At 40.0% G+C, this 16,394-nt stretch overlaps 1 protein-coding gene and 1 non-coding gene across 2 annotated transcripts in view; both read left to right on the top strand.

Annotated features, from left to right (window-relative positions):
- STRIP2 (striatin interacting protein 2) overlaps positions 1–11,595 on the top strand; it is a 53,458-nt gene extending 41,863 nt beyond the window's left edge. Inside the window, exons 19-21 of the mRNA XM_012474118.3 lie at positions 5,462–5,566; positions 7,191–7,395; positions 10,086–11,595. Of these exons, the coding sequence (XP_012329541.1) occupies positions 5,462–5,566; positions 7,191–7,395; positions 10,086–10,336 (561 nt within the window). The 3' untranslated portion in view covers positions 10,337–11,595. The remainder of the gene's footprint in view (positions 1–5,461; positions 5,567–7,190; positions 7,396–10,085) is intronic.
- On the top strand, positions 8,866–9,022 carry LOC135274567 (U1 spliceosomal RNA). Its single transcript, XR_010342364.1, has one exon. It is a non-coding gene; the product is annotated as a U1 spliceosomal RNA (small nuclear RNA).
- Positions 11,596–16,394: the final 4,799 nt, after the last annotated feature.

Genomic DNA, 16,394 nt, shown 5'->3' with positions numbered 1-16,394 from the left:
TTTGTTAGATAAACTTTTGTAATAGTCAAAAAAAAGAAAATCTGAAATAAAAATAGGATTTCATTTTCAGTTATGTGAGCCATAATAAAGAAATGAAGCAGAAGAATTATTTATCAAGTAATAGCTATTACCATGATTTTGAAATCCATTAAGTATTAAGACCTAGCATTTTTTTTTTTTTTTTTTTTTGTCTGTCACCCAGGCTAGAGTGCAGTGGTGTGATCTTGGCTCACTGCAAACCTACTCCTCCAGGTTCGAGTGATCCTTCCACCTCACCCTCCCAGGTAGCTGTGACTAGAGGCACATGTCACCACGCCTGGCTAATTTGTTATATTTTTTTGTAAAGACAAGGTCTTACTATATTGCCCAGGCAAGTTTTTAATTTTTTGTAGAAACAAAGTGTCACTATGTTGCCCAGGCTGGTTTAAAACCCATGGTTTCAAGCAGTCCTCCTGCCTTGGCCTCCCAAAGTGCTGGGATTACAGGTGTGAGCCACCGTGCCTGGCCAGAGTAAGTTTTTGTAATAGATTCAAATAATTGCAGGGCTAACATGGCAAGGAAAGCCTGAAGCACAAAGTAGAGAAATAGATTAAACCTGGCTTTGCCACTTATAAGGAATCTTGAGCAGGTTTCCTGTAGACTATAGAGGTTTCATGTATAAAGGAGGAAGGTGGTAGGTCATTAGATAAGCATCCAACTTTCCTTGGACTATAAAATTCCCCTAGATTCATTATAAAATCACCAAGTTAATATTAATAATTTTGATTTATCAGTGCAGAGCTTGTTTGTCACATAGGGACTTCAGAGGAGGTTTGAGATATAGTATTAGATCTCACACTTAGTAGCCCTTCTTTAAAGGTTCAATCTGATTGTAGGCTGACTAGATTCAGTCAAATGCTCCACTTTAAAGCAGGAAATTTCACTGTTTTTTGTTCTTGCTTTTCCTGGAAATGATTATTTTCTTCTGGTTTGAAGTAAAAATTATAACAGGACCCAAGAACCAGCTTTTCCACCGTTGAGTCTTCAAGAAGCTCAGAAAGCAGGGGATCCAACCAAATTTTCTCTGAATTGTCTTCTGTTTGTAGAATTCCAGAAGTGCAGCTAGAAGGTGAACAGTAAACAAAGAGTCTTCAAATTGACTGACTACCAGAGATTGGGTGCTTATTATGTGACCTTGGGCAAGTCCCTTCCCTGTTCTGGGCCCCAGTTTTTGTTTCTGTCGATGACAGAATTGGGACTAGAACAACTACGTTCCTTCTGGTGCTCACATTCTAACCAATATGATTTCCTCAATCCAAAAGGAAGAAATGCTCCATTCTTCCCTGTCATCTGAATTGGCATAGCCTACATTTTGTTTGGCTTGGCTCACTCAGCTGGGTTCTGGATGGATCTTTGAGAACAAACCCCTCATAGTGCCTTGGAGATACTCTGAAAGTGTAGGATGTAGTCCTTGAACTGAATCTTTAGATCTAAGGCATACTGCAAACAAATATTTGTTAGAGTAGGTCGTGGGTATATGTTTTCTTTTTTAACTTTAGTTGATACAAAAGAAGTAAAGGTCTTGCTTTGGCTAGTATGAAGTACCAGGAACAAGAGAATGACTGTGTGCTACTGTTCACAAATTACATCTCCTCATAGAGGTTTACATCTTACTTAATATGCTGGGTCTTGCCAAAAAAAAAAAAAATACAAAAAGGTGACTTAAATGAACATAAATATGAAGAAAAATCCCTCAAGTTTGGCAAAACAGGTACCTTTGGTACTGAAGGCCTGCTGGGAAAAACAGTCATCTACTGGGTTGGAACAAGGCACAGCTGGAGCAGTGGTTTGGGTAGAGCCTGCTGCAAGCAAGGGAGACAGAACAAGCTAGGGTTTGGTAGCTGTCCTGAGAGAGCCACTGACCAGTGTGTGTGCTTTCAGTGCCAGCTGCTGGCAGCATCTGATGTGAGGAGTGGGCCAGTTACAGTTGTCTAGGGAAGCAATATCAGAAGGAAAAGAGAGTTGGCATGTGTCTATAGTCCCAGCTACTTGGAAGCTGAAGTGGGAGGATGATAAGTTTGAGCCCAGCCTGGGCAAAATAGACTCAGCTGGTTGCAGTGGCTCATGCCTGTAATCCCAGCACTTTGGAAGGCCAAGGCAGGCGGATCACCTGAGGTCAGGAGTTCGAGACCAGCCTGGCAAACATGGTGAAACCCTGTCTCTACCAAAAATAAAAAATTAGACGGGAGTGGTAGCATGTTCCTGTAATCCCAGCTACTTGGGAGACTGAGGTAGGAGAATTGCTTGAACTGGGAGGCAGAGGTTGCAGTGTGCTGAGATAGTGCCACAGCACTATCCCACCCTGGGTCACAGAGCAAGACTGTCTCAAAAAAAAAAAAAAAAAAGCCAAAAAAGGCTGGGCGTGGTGGCTCATGCCTGTAATCCCAGCACTTTGGGAGGCCAAGGCGGACGGATCACCTGAGGTCAGGAGTTCAGACCAGCCTGACCAACATGGAGAAACCCCATATCTACTAAAAATACAAAGTTAGCTGGGCATGGTGACATGTGCCTACAATCCCAGCTACTCAGGAGACTGAGACAGGAGAATCGCTTGAACAAGGGAGGCGGAAGTTGCAGTGAGCCAAGATCGCGCCATGCTTGGGCAACAAGAGTGAAACTCTGTCTTTAAAAATAAAAAAAGTGAGACCCTGTCTCGAAAAACAAAAAAAGATAGAATGAAAAAAGGAGAAAAGGAGAGCTAGGCCATGGGCAGCTGAGACTATCTGCAAAGAGGGAACTTGGGTTCCTTTCCTGGAATTCTTGAGACTGAACCCTAAGGAAAGCTAGTCACAAACGGCTTACCCTCACTCAAACTTCACTTTTAAAACTTTACTTGGTGGGGCACAGTGGCTCACACCTGTAATCCCAGCACTTTGGGAGGCCAAGGTAGGTGGATCACTTGAGGCCAGGAGTTTGAGACCAGCCTGGCCAACATAGTGAAACCCCATCTCTCCTGAAAATACAAAAATTAGCTGGGTGGTGGCACACGCCTGTAATCCCAACTACTCAGGAGGCTGAAGCACAAGAATCGCTTGAACCCAAGAGGTGGAGGTTGCAGTGAGCCGAGATCGTGCCACTGCACTCCAGCCTGGGTGACAGAACTAGACTCCATGTAAAAATAAAAAATTGAAAGACTGGCAATAACCTAAATGCCCATTAATACAAAACCAACTGGTTAAATAAATTATGGTATATACTTGGAATACAATATTAGGTAACCATTAAAAAGAATGAGGCAGTTTTTTTCAGCTGGAGAAAATCACAGAATTAGAATGCTCAGAGCTGAAATGATCTTAAAGATTAGCTAATTCAACCTCCTACAGGAAAGAAGGAAAATGGTTTACCTAAGATCATACAGTCAGGGATGAGACCATAATCCAAGTGTTCTGGTATCTATTCCAATGCTGCTTCTACAAGGGTATGCCTTCACTCCCATATTATTCTTTGAGGTACTAAGGAATATAAGGCTTTTTATGCCTCTACCATATTGAAAATCAAGATAAAGGAAGCTCATAGTAGAAATATACTTACCTATCCCATATATTTTGTGTTTCCCATGCATCTTAAAAATTTAAAAGTCTGTCTCTAGTAACCACACAAGATATAATGTCTGTAGAACTTGGTCTATTTGGGCAAGCCAGACTAGCTGATGCACTACAGTAGAAAGTCCCATGAAAGTTTTCCTCAAAAGCAGACAGATGGTCCTCCTGGGACAATATTGAACTTTATTATAGATGGAGAATACTATTTATAAAGAATAGATATATAAATATATATTTTGAGATGGAGTTTCTCTCTTGTTGCCCAGGCTGGAGTGCAGTGGCGTGATCTCAGCTCACTGCAACCTCCACCTCCCCGGCTCAAGTGACTCTCCTGCCTCAACCTACCGAGTAGCTGGGACTACAGGCACCTACCACCATGCCTGGCTAATTTTTGTATTTTTAGTAGAGATGGGTTTCACCAAGTTGGCCAGTCTGGTCTCGAACTCCTGACCTCGGGTAATCTGCCCACCTCAGCCTCCCAAAGTGCTGGGATTACCAGTGTGAACCACTGTACCCAGCCTATAAATAAAATCTCTAAATAAAAAATTTCCCTGAAACTTTTTGGTTCTCTATATTAGGTATTAGGAAAGCCTAATACCCTGAAAAATTTTGGATGTTCATTCCACATTAGATATATGCCTATCTTGCTTCAGATTAATTTGAGGGAGGAGGAGGTAATTTTCCATTCACCAGACAGCAGCTCACTTCTACATGTTGTCTACTCCTACATTCTCCTATCACATTGTAGATGTGAGGAATTTCCAAGATGTTAGTTTGGCTGTCATGTGTGCTTATTGATTTATGTAGCTTCTGACACCAGTATGTATTTGCAAGCCCCCAAATCACATAAGGACTCATATTTTTATTTCTGAAAAATGTTTCTATGAGTAGATACCTGCTTTTAATTTGACATCCATCTGTTGTCTCTGGTTAGGTGTCCACAGACTATCAAGAAATGTATAAGAAAAGTACCTGGTTAGAATAAACCATCTGCCAATTTTCCTTCCATTCTGAAGAATTAAGTATCTGATCTGAGTCACGGCACCAAAAAAAAAAAGAATTAAGTATCTGATTGTAATATGGTTTGATAAAGGAGGGTAGAGGCTGACAGAAAAAAATTCAACCATAATAGAGATCAGATCCATCCAACATAGTTTAAAATCTACCAGAATTAGACCTAATCCTAAAAATTACAAGCATAGTTTACATAAGTGCAGAGTTCCTGAATATGGGGATAAAATTCTCTCATTTGTTTTCTGATCCCAAAGTACTAAGCTACATAAGAAAGCTTTCTTGAACCAGGTTCCTGTGTTCATGTATCATCTTTCTTTCTTCTTCTTCTTTTTTTTTTTTTTTTTTTTTTTTGAGACGGAGTATTGCTCTGTTGCTCAGGTTGGAGTGCAGTGGCATGATCTCAGCTCACTGCAACCTCCACCTCCTGGGTTCAAGCGATTCTCCTGCCTCAGCCTCCCCAGTAGCTGGGACTACAGGCACCTGCTACCATGCCCAGCTAATTTTTATATTTTTAGTAGAGATGGGTTTCACCATGTTGGCCAGGCTGGTCTCGAACTCCTGACTTTGTGATCTGCCTGTCTTGGCCACCCAAAGTGCTGGTTTTACAGGCATGAGCCACTGCTCCCAGCCCATGTATCATCTTTCTAACCAACACATGCTGTAGATAGAGTCTTCCAGGATTGGCAGCTGAGAGGGTTTTCAAACTGTGGGCTTTAGAGACCTCAGTGTGTTAAGAAACGGGAAGGTGAAGGGGTGTTATTTCATGCAGGAATGCCTCACCTAAACTGACCAACATTGACTCCGGTCTTCTGTGGGAATTAAAGTCTTGGAGGTATTAAGATAATGATGGATGTTCCCTATTATAGGAAGCTGGAGACAATAGCCAGTTCTGCTGGAGGAACCTCTTTTCCTGCATCAACCTCCTGAGGCTGCTCAATAAACTGACCAAATGGAAACATTCCAGGACCATGGTGAGTGTGGCTTTAGATCATGGAGTTGTCCATTTCACTGAATTTTTTAAAACTCACTAGTAAATATTTGTGTATTGCCTGGTTTGTGAGGTCCATATATAGACACTGAATGCTATGTAACATTTAGCACCTCCTAATTCTGGGCACTTACTCTATGTTAGATGATTACTTATCAGTCAATTTATTTGTAGGGGGCTGAATCTCAGACCCTCCCTAGGGCAGCTCTAGCAGGGAAGTTAGCAATGTTGTTTGGATTACACGCATTCACAAATGATGCAAGTCTAAGATTTATCATTGCAACATTGTTTATAATAATGAAAGCTTGGAAACAAGCTAAATGCTTATTAAGCAGGACCAACTAGTTAAATAAATGATGGTATGTCCTTATAATAGAATATTATGCAATCATTAAAAAGAATGAGCAGCCAGGCTCAGTGGTGCACTCCTGTAATCCCAGCACTTTGGGAGACTGAGGCAATAGGATGGCTTGAGCCCAAGATTTTGAGACCAGCCTGGGCAATGTGATAAGACCCCATCTCTACTTTAAAAAAGTAAAAGAATGAGGCAGTTCTATACTGACATGGAATAATTTTCAAGGTAAAAAAACAAGGTATAGAACAGTGTGGCAGGATATGTAGTTGGCTACCATTTGTGTTAAAAAACAAAAATAGGCCTGGTGTGGTGGCTCACATCTGTAATCCCAGCACTTTAGGAGGCTGAGGTAGGATGATCACGTGAGGTCAGGAGTTCGAGACCCAGACTGACCAACATGATGAAACCCCATCTCTACTAAAAATACTAAAATTAGCTGGGTGTGGTGGTGGGCACCTATAATCCTAGCTACTTGGGAGGCTGAGACAGGAGAATTACTTGAACCTGGGAGGCAGAGGTTGCAGTGAGCCAAGATTGTACCATTGCACTCCAGCCTGGGTGACTGAGTGAGACTCCATCTCAAAAACAAAAACAAAATTAATGTATACGTACATAGAATTATCGCCAGAAAATAAAAAACTGTAACAGTGGAAATGATATGTGTGGCTGACAAAATTCTCTTTTCCCTTTATACCATATGCTTTCAATATTGAAAACTTTGAATAATAAAATATGAATGGAGTAGTTCCCCCACCCCTCTCTCTCTCTCTCTATATATATTTTTTTTTCTTTTCTTTTCTTTTTTTTTTTTGAGACTCACTCTGTTGCCCAGGCTGTAGTGCAGTGGCACAATCTCAGCTCACACCGCCTCCCAGGTTCAAGCAATTCTCCTGCCTCAGCCTACCTAGTAGCTAGGATTACAGGCCCGCACCACCACACCTGGCTAATTTTTGTATTTTTAGTAGGGATGGGGTTTCATCATGTTGGCCAGGCTGGTCTCAAACTCCTGACCTTAGGTGATCCAGGGGCCTTAGCCTCCCAAAGTGCTGGGATTACAGGCATGAGTCACTGCACCCAGCCTCTCTCTATATTCTTGAAGATTAAATCTAAGTTGACTGGACGATAGATTCCTGAAAGCTCCCCAGGGATTTCTGAGGCTAGCTAGGTTTGGTTTAATTTGTAAGCTGGAAATTCCAAGAAATGTTAGATCTTTACCTGCCTTTCTTCACCCCACCCCTCTTTCAATGAACAGATGCTGGTAGTATTTAAATCAGCACCGATCTTAAAGCGGGCCCTCAAGGTCAAACAGGCCATGCTGCAACTTTATGTCCTAAAGCTGCTAAAGATACAGACCAAGTACCTGGGGCGTCAATGGAGGAAAAGCAACATGAAAACCATGTCAGCCATTTACCAGAAAGTGCGCCACCGCATGAATGATGACTGGGCTTATGGGAATGGTGAGTCTTCCAAGAGCTCTTGGCTTCCCCGAGTTTCCTGGGATTTAAACAAAACTAAATAAATATTTGTCTCTCCTCTTTTGGCATGGATTGTTACATATTTTAGATGAAAATATATATAATTATAGGTCAGGTGTTGATACACCAAACTTTAAGGTTATGCCTCAAATTCTAATATGCGTCCTCGTGCTATGTAAACTATGAAAATCCATTTTATAAAACAAGTAAATTGAGAGATAATTGCCCTTCCAAAACATTATTTTAAATGACAGTTTTATCCAAAAGATTTTAAAAATTAAAGCAACTTTTCATTATTACAAAGCAGTTAGGAAAAAAGATGGAAAATATAGGTAAGAAAACATTTTACTATATTATCATATTTATGTACAATCCAGGAATTGCCACCATTAACATCTTATTGTATATTCCTTCAGCTCTTTTTCTATACATATATATGCATATTTTATTAAAATATAAGCAAGTTATATATGCTATTTTGTAATTTTCTCTTTTAACATTATCTCTACCTTTCCATTTCAGTACATTTTCATTTCATCTAATAAAGTTCATATTCACAATTTTCTAGTTGTCCCCAAATGTTCTTTATAGCTATTTTCCAAGTCAGAATCCAATCCAGGACCACAAATTGCATCTGGTTGTTATATAAATGTTAATTTTTTTTTTTTTTTTTTTTTTTGAGAGAGAGAGGATCTCTCACTCTGTCGCCCAGGCTGGAAAGCAGTGGCATGATAATGGCTCATGGCAGCCTTGACTTCCTGGGCTCAAGTGATCCTCCCACCTCAGCCGCCAAGTAGCTGGGACTACAGATGCATACCACCACCACACCTGACTAATTTTTAAATTTTTTTGTAGAGATGGAGTCTCCCTATGTTGCCCAGGCTGGTCTTGAACTTCTGGACTCAAGGGATCCTCCCACCTTGGCCTCCCAAAGTGCTGGAATTATAGGCGTAAGCCACCATGCCTGGCCTCTAGCAGTCTTACCACCCCCACCATGAATGCTAACTAACTGAAGAACCAGGCCAGTTGTCCTGCAAAGTACTCACATTCTGGATTTGTCTGTTTGCTTCTTTGTGGTGTTACCTACTTTATTCCTCTATCTATGGTATTACCTATAAACTTAAAAGTTAAATCTAAAGGTTAGATGAATTCAATTTAAACCTTTTTGGCTGTAGTATGTCCTAGGTAATCTTGGGAACTGTACATCTTGTGTATCTGTATATATATACATACTGTATACCTTGCCTTATATCAGGAGGTAAGATATTTGGTTTAACTAACAGAACTTGTAAGATTGACCAGAGTTTGGAAAAATTTATTTCAGAGAGGTTTTTTTAGCTTTGTATTTCTATAATTGTATTTGAGAATTTTTGGTAATGACTTGTCTTTGCTGGGTTTGTAACCTGCTTGAATTTTAAAGGATGATGCAGTAAAGAGTTAAGAAAACTATACTTACTTACCTGGCAGGGAAAATACCATCATGATGAAGGTGGTTTTCTAGGGACAAGGCTCATCCATTGCACTCCAGATATGCTGACCCCTGCTATTTCCCCCAAATGTGGGAAACTCAACTGCATAATTTGTGGTAGTGAGGGACTGTATTTTCACTAAAAAAGGGTTTAGAGAACTAAGGGAAGCATATGATAGGCACATAACAAGCCAGGATGCAACTTCTACTATAAGACATAAGGCACAATTATCTATTTAAATTCTTGTAAATGTTTAAAACATGAAAATGTTTTATCCTGCAAACGGCACATCTGTTGTTGCTGCCATTATGAGCCCAAACTCAAACTACACTTCCTTATGATAAACCATTGCATGTAGGACATCAGAGATCTGGGAGATTTGTATCTTTAGTCCTGAAATAAGTGTCTAAGTGAATAGAAGCAAAACATGATCTGTTTTCTGTTTTTACCTTCATTGAAACCATCACCTCATCATCTTAAAATAAGCTGACATACAGATTTATCACATGCTGGAGGAGATTCCAGGGAATCAGGAAAGTCTTCAGTAATTGGTCCATTCTGATTCTCATATTATACCCCTCTTGCCCCTTCCCATTCCTTGAGAGCTGGTGATTCCATTCAGATGGGACGCTCTTATACCCTAGGAAAAGCTCCATAAAAGATGTAATTACCCTTTTGGAAAACATGATACATATAACTAGTAAATAAAGCTAATAAGAAAGTGAAATAATGAAAAGGAAATACAATAGAAGAAGTCTACCTCCCTCTGGACCCTCAATTCCTTTCTCATAGGTAATGTAACCACTGTTACCAGTTTCTAGACTACTCTTCCAAAGATAATTTCTGCATATACAAGCTTATGAGTCTGGGCATATGTGTATTTTTTTAAACCTAAGTGTCAGCATGCTATATACTTACTTGGTACATCGCTCTTTACAAAAAAAATAGAATTCTGAGCAGTTTAATTTTTGGAATCCCATAGAGCATGCTCTGTGGTAAAAGGAGCAGTGTTGGCTGGGTGCGGTGGCTCACGCCTGTAATCCCAGCACTTTGGGAGGCTGAGGCAGGCGGATCAGCTGAGGTCAGGAGTTCAAGACCAGTCTGACCAATATAGAGAAACCCTGTATCTACTGAAAAAAAAAAAAAAAAAAAAAAGAGGAGCAGTGTCTTGCATGTCTTTTTCTTCCTCTCTTTTCAACACAGACATCGATGCCAGGCCATGGGATTTCCAAGCAGAAGAATGTACCTTGAGGGCCAACATTGAGGCTTTTAACAGCCGTCGGTATGACAGACCCCAGGACTCTGAATTTTCACCTGTGGATAACTGCTTGCAGAGTGTGCTGGGGCAGAGGTTGGATCTGCCTGAAGATTTCCACTATTCATATGAACTCTGGCTCGAGAGAGAGGTGTTTTCACAGCCCATCTGTTGGGAGGAGCTGCTCCAGAATCACTGACTAACCTCTTGTCAACAAGCATCAATAGATGGAGGTTGGCTCCAATAAATGGTGCTCTGCCTACCTTGTCCATACAGGCTTTGTTACCAGTTCTAGGAGTGCTTGTCACAGGGAGATCAGCCTAAGAACATCCAGTATAGTTCGGGGCTCTTGTTGGGGCTGTTGGACCTAGAGATGGTGCAAGGGTAGGATCCTGAATCACAACAAAATGATCAACTTACCCTGAGGTCAGTTTGGTGCCCAGTTGGCCTTGGAAATCTTTTTGTGGATCAATCCTAGACAAGCTCTTTGGTGGGACCTCTTCCTGCTCTAGTCTTGACTAGAACCAGGCTAGACTTTGCTGGCTTTAAAGAGGAAATTTGTTATGGCATTTAACCCATGGCATTCGTCACGGATAGTGGGAGGTACAAGTTATAAAATAGGGAGAAAGTTTTCTTCTTGCTCACCCTGGATTCCTAGGACTTATCAGAGGTTTGGAAAAACCAACTTTGAAATTAAGTATGCATTTTAAATTTCAAATTTGGACAGCCTCTTTCTAAAACCATTAGCTCTAAGATTATTTTAGAGCACCTGCACCTTCTTTGTGAAGGATAATGATTTACTATTCCCTCAATACTGCATGTTATAGAAAAGTGTGTCATGAAGAGTGTTTTTTTTCCCTCATTCTGTAAGAGATCTATATTCAATGTGGAAATTATTTCCTTCTGTACTCTGTATAGGGCATGGAATGCTCTGCCATTTTTAAAGCGCCACAACCAATATGAAATAATCAGGCCCTCTCTAAGGATGTTTCCTATTTTTCTTAAATGAATCCAGTCTCAAAATGGCTGAGTACACTGCAGAAAATTATCCTTTTCATTCTATTCATTTTTTAAATGACAAGTTAGCTATAGGAGGTTTTATTTATTCAGATGGTATGTCCACTTGTGCTCATGATCAATATATTTTTCTAATTGAAAAGAACAGTAAGAGCTTCACAGCTTACCATTTTTCTTTTTCTCCAGTGTTAATTAATGATTTTTTTCCCTTTAATTGCTAGCAGTTTCAAAGTGTTATGTGGAGATTTAAGCAATACTGCTTCTACCTAAAAGTATTGCACATTTCATTGAAAATATAAGAGTTGATGTACCAGCCTCTTTATATTTCTCTTTTACAGCAGGATCACATACTTCTCAAGATAAACAAGGAAAAGTTTCTGATTTAGTTAGGATCATACTATTTCTCTTCTGGCCCCACAATTATACCATCTGTATCCTCAAGCTTTTTTTTTTTTTTTTTTGAGACGGAGTTTCGCTCTTGTTGCCCAAGCTGAAATGCAATGGTGCAATCTCGGCTCACTGCAACCTCCACCTCCCGGGTTCAAGTGATTCTCCTGCCTCAGCCTCCAGAGTAGCTGGGATTACAGGCATGTGGCACCATGCCTGGCTAATTTTTCTGTATTTTTAGTAGAAACTGGTTTTTACCATGTTAGCCAGGCTGTAACTCCCGACCTCAGGTGATCCATCCACCTTGGCCTCCCAAAGTGCCGGGATTACAGGCATAAGCTACCGCACCCAACCTCTTCAAGCTTTTTTACTATAAATGTTGTCCCCCTCTCCCAATTTAGGCACTACTGAATCTTTTTGTGATGGCACCAGGTCACTTTATGCTGGGAGATCTAGTCAAAATTTGCTTATTTACTATGCCCCTTGTCAACCACAGTCTCATTTGGAGATCATGAATAAAATACTTGACAGTATCCAAAGGAGCTATACCAAAATCTAATAAGCAAATCTTGGATTTTACCTCTTTGTGCTTTAAAGTAGCAAGATTTCTGTCTTTAAGGATAGGTCATGGAGAATGTTAAGTAATGGGTGAAATTTTTAAAAATAATTTGTAAATTTTACCTAAGTAGGACAGTAGTCTTTATTGCAATCAAAATAATTTACTAAGCACGACTTCTGTAAATTAATCTATGGTCAGGCTAGTATGATTTTAATGTGATTTGAGTAAAAAGATAATTTTCAAGGAAAGAGTAGTCCTTCATCAATTTATTTTAAGGCCAGGTAGTATTCAATTTATGTCAAAAACAAAGAAATCGCCCTTTTAAAAGCATGTACCTGAATGCTTTTTGAGGCACAGAAGTATGCTAAGCTTTAACATTTCATATTTATTTATAACCCTTCTCTAAGGGAAGGTTAATTCTCAGTGCAGATGAAGAAACTGAAGCACCAAGGATAAGTGATTAGTTTCCACTCACATCATTTTTTTCCACAGACTTGCTGGGACTAGCTTTCAGGTATTGACAGCCAGTCCCATATATTAAGGTAACCAGGTTGAATCTCCCAATTTGTGAACCCAGGTTTGTGGTTAGGAATAAATTCAAATTAACTAGTCTCCCAATGATGATTACCTTTACTACATAGAAAAACATTATTTGAATGACTTACAGAGGATTTTTATTTGTGAATATTTCAGTAAAGTTTGTATTGATTGTTGATAACACTGTTCATCTACTGAAGTACTTTAATAAAAAGAAAATGAGCTGAAATTAGAAATTTGGTGTTTAAATTCTTCAACACAAAAGAACCTCAATGTCAGATATAGAAAGGAAGGCTATAGGCTGGGCACGGTGGCTCACACCTGTAATCCCAGCACTTTGGGAGGCCAAGGCAGGCAGATCACCTGAGGTCAGGAGTTCAAGACTAGCCTCACCCACATGGAGAAACCTCGTCTCTACTAAAAATACAAAAGTTAGCCAGGTGTAGTGGCGCATGCTTATTTGCAATCCCCAGCTACTCTGGAGGCTGAGGCAGGAGAATCGTTTGGACCCAGGAGACAGAGGTTGTGGTGAGCCAAGATCACACCATTGCACTCCAGACCGAGCAACGAGAGCAAAACTCCGTCTCAAAAAAAAAAAAGGATATAATAAAGTTAATATTGCAAACTATTATTTTACCCCCAGAATGTTCCCTGAGGATAGACTAATACAAGCGAAAACTCCAAATCTTAGTGACTTTTGACAAATGTTCCTTCTTATTCATGGTTCTGGGAGTCAGCCACAGCTCTGCTCCACTCAGCTTGGCTTGCTTGGATTGGCTTTGCTCCACAGTCTTCTTTTTCTGGCACTAGACTGATAGAATAGCTCCTACTTGGACATACATTTTTTATGGTGAAGAGCAGGAGCAAGAGATAAACCATATACCATGCAAGCACATTCAAAGCTCTTGCTTGGATACTGTGTAAATCAAATTGTTCATATACCATTGACCAAAGCAAATCACATGGACAAACCTAATATGAGACTGGAGAAGCATACTCTACCTACAGAGTGGCAAACATGGCTGGTATAATACTCTCATATTAGAGAAAGTGAATTGGTCAAGAATATCTGCTCCTATCTTACACACAAAATACGCACAGCCCCTCTTCAAGGAAGACCAAAAATCTTATCCAGCCATGTGAGACCTGAAGTTTAGGATCTCATCTAGATGAAGGTCTAGTTGAAATGTTTCTTGATCCTGTGACTTGTAAACTTAACCAACAAGATATGTCTACCTAAAATGAGCAACAGAGACCAACTCTCCAAAGCAGAGTTTATTTGGAAATAGCAGGGGACTGCAATCTGGGATATGCATGCTATGGTAGACTACAGGCTCATCCAAAGGGGTTGTGCCAAAGGAGAAGCTTTTAAAGACAGAAGTCCACGTAAACTCTTTTGAAACAAAGACCATTGGTGACAGGGGCTTGTTGCAGGAGTTGGCGATAGCTCATGGGTGGAGACGTTCATTGTTGGGTGAGTATCCTTGTGTAAGTGGCTTATCTGGAATACTGTGGTGTTGAAGAATTTTTTGCACAGTTCCCATCATAGGCATACTCAAATGAGGGCCCCTCTTCCATGGCCTCAGCTCCATTTTGTTTGTTAGAGTTTGACATTAGTGACTCCATTTTGATAATGTCATCAGTTAATAAGCTGAATTGTGGTGGTCAATTCACAATGTATACATATATCAAAACATCAAGTTGTACTCCTTAATTATATAAAATTTTTGTCACTTTGATATCCAAACTACATGAAGTGTAAACCTATGTGAAGTATAAAACTTGCCACACTGGGACTCTGGGAACATAGGTGATAAGTGTGTGTTTAGGGTGGTTTGTCTTGACATGATTTCAGAAATCCTAGGCACACCAATTAACATCTGCTTTACCTACAATAATAGTTCCAGGTCAGTCTTTTTGATAATAGTGTGATAGAATGTTTTCTGTAGTAAAAGAATGTTTTACAGAATACAGAATTTGACTATAAACCTTTGTGAAATACCCAGTAGATTCTTTAGCAGCTGGTACTATTCTGACATGTGGTTAATGCTAGCACATACAGTTGGGATCTGAGATTACCTAGACCATCTTCATCCAATGCAGGAATTCCTTCACTAGCACCCCCCAGGTGCTTATCTAGCCTCTAATATTTTTACTGACAAGAACCTTACTACTTCATGCTTTCATTAGTAACAACTGAACTGTCTAAGACAGAATTATGTGACTCAATACAATACTATCAACTTTTGGTATTATTTGGGCCAGAAGAAACATGATTACATTTATGGAATCCAAAAACCAAACTTTAGCTATTAGTTGCACTTTCTTCCCCGCTGTATTAGTTTCCTAAAGCTGCTGTAACAAGCTACCAGAAACTGGTTGGCTTAAAACAGTAAAAACTTATTCTCTCTCACAGTGTGGAAGCCAAATGCCTGAAGTCAGGTGTCGCTAGGAAGGTGCTCCCTCCAAAGGTTCAGGTGGGAGAATCTGTTCCCTGCCTCTTCCAGCTTCTGGGGGCTCCAGGAATTCCTGGGCTTGTGGTGCATCACTCCAGTCTCTCTGCCTCTGTGGTCACAATGCTTCCTCCCCTTCTCCCTCCAAACTCCCTCTGCTTCTCTCTCATAAGGATATGTGTGATTGCATTTAGGACCCCCTCAGATGATCCTCCTTTAAAGATCCTGAACCCAATCACATATTTTGCCATGAAAGGTAATATTCACAGTTTCTTGGGATTCAAATGTGGACAAATCTTTTTTGGAGCCACCATTCAACCCACTATACCCACTAACAACACTCACCAGAAATCTAACAAATAGCAACATTGGTTCATTTACTCCCTCTCTATCATCATTAGTAGTGTAAGACAAGTCCCAGGAGAGGTTATTTTTAATTGAAAAATGCTTGCAACTGTAAATGTATTCCAAGGAGATTCAGGTAAAGAAAGATTTTCTGGCTTGGGTAGGGGATGTGCCTTGAAGAAGCAGGTGTCCAGTTGAAGAATGCATTTATGTATTTATTGGTATTTTAATTAAGAATATAGACATTAAAAATTCAGAGAATACAAGAGTATACAATGAAAACTGTAATTTCCTCCCATCCAGATCCCTATCTCCTTCCCCAGAAGTAATGACTATCAATATTTTTTTATCCTTTTAGAAAACTTCCACAATACTCATCCATCTCCTCCCTATCCACATTTTTTTACACAATTGGGAACACAAGACATGCTGTTCTATATGTGCCTTTACCATTCATCTAGGATATCTTTCCATATTAACATTCTCTCATGTGACTATAAATTATCATTATATTCATTTAATAATATATTATGTTAATTACTTAATAATTGAATAAGTCTTCCCTAATATTACCTTCAAATACTTTTCACATAAGAAGGGTATAGATGGGAAGAATGGTGTGTAGCATGTGTGTGTGTGTGTGTGTGTGTGTGTGTGTGTGTGTGTTGTGGGTTGGGGTTAAGGGAGATTCACTAAATTCCCATAGCAATAGGTCAAAACAGTCTGACATATCATTTTCTCGCAGCAGTTCTGGTTATTCAGACTCCCAAATCCTGTAAATGTAATGAGATGGTGCCTGAGTGTGCTGTGGGGAGGTGTTCAGGCTGTTTGCTCCTTTAGTAATTAGCCAGATTTGGCCAAGCACGGTGGCTCACACCTGTAATCCCAGCACTTTGGGAGGCCGAGATGGGTAGATCACGAGGTAAGGAGATCGAGACCATCCTGGCCAACATGGTAAA

This window comes from Aotus nancymaae, unplaced genomic scaffold (assembly GCF_030222135.1).
Source record: "Aotus nancymaae isolate 86718 unplaced genomic scaffold, 86718_ANA_hifiasm-v0.15.2.pri h1tg000002l, whole genome shotgun sequence".
In the NCBI taxonomy this organism is placed as follows: Eukaryota; Metazoa; Chordata; class Mammalia; order Primates; family Aotidae; genus Aotus; species Aotus nancymaae.
This window is presented reverse-complemented; position numbering and strand designations above follow the sequence as displayed.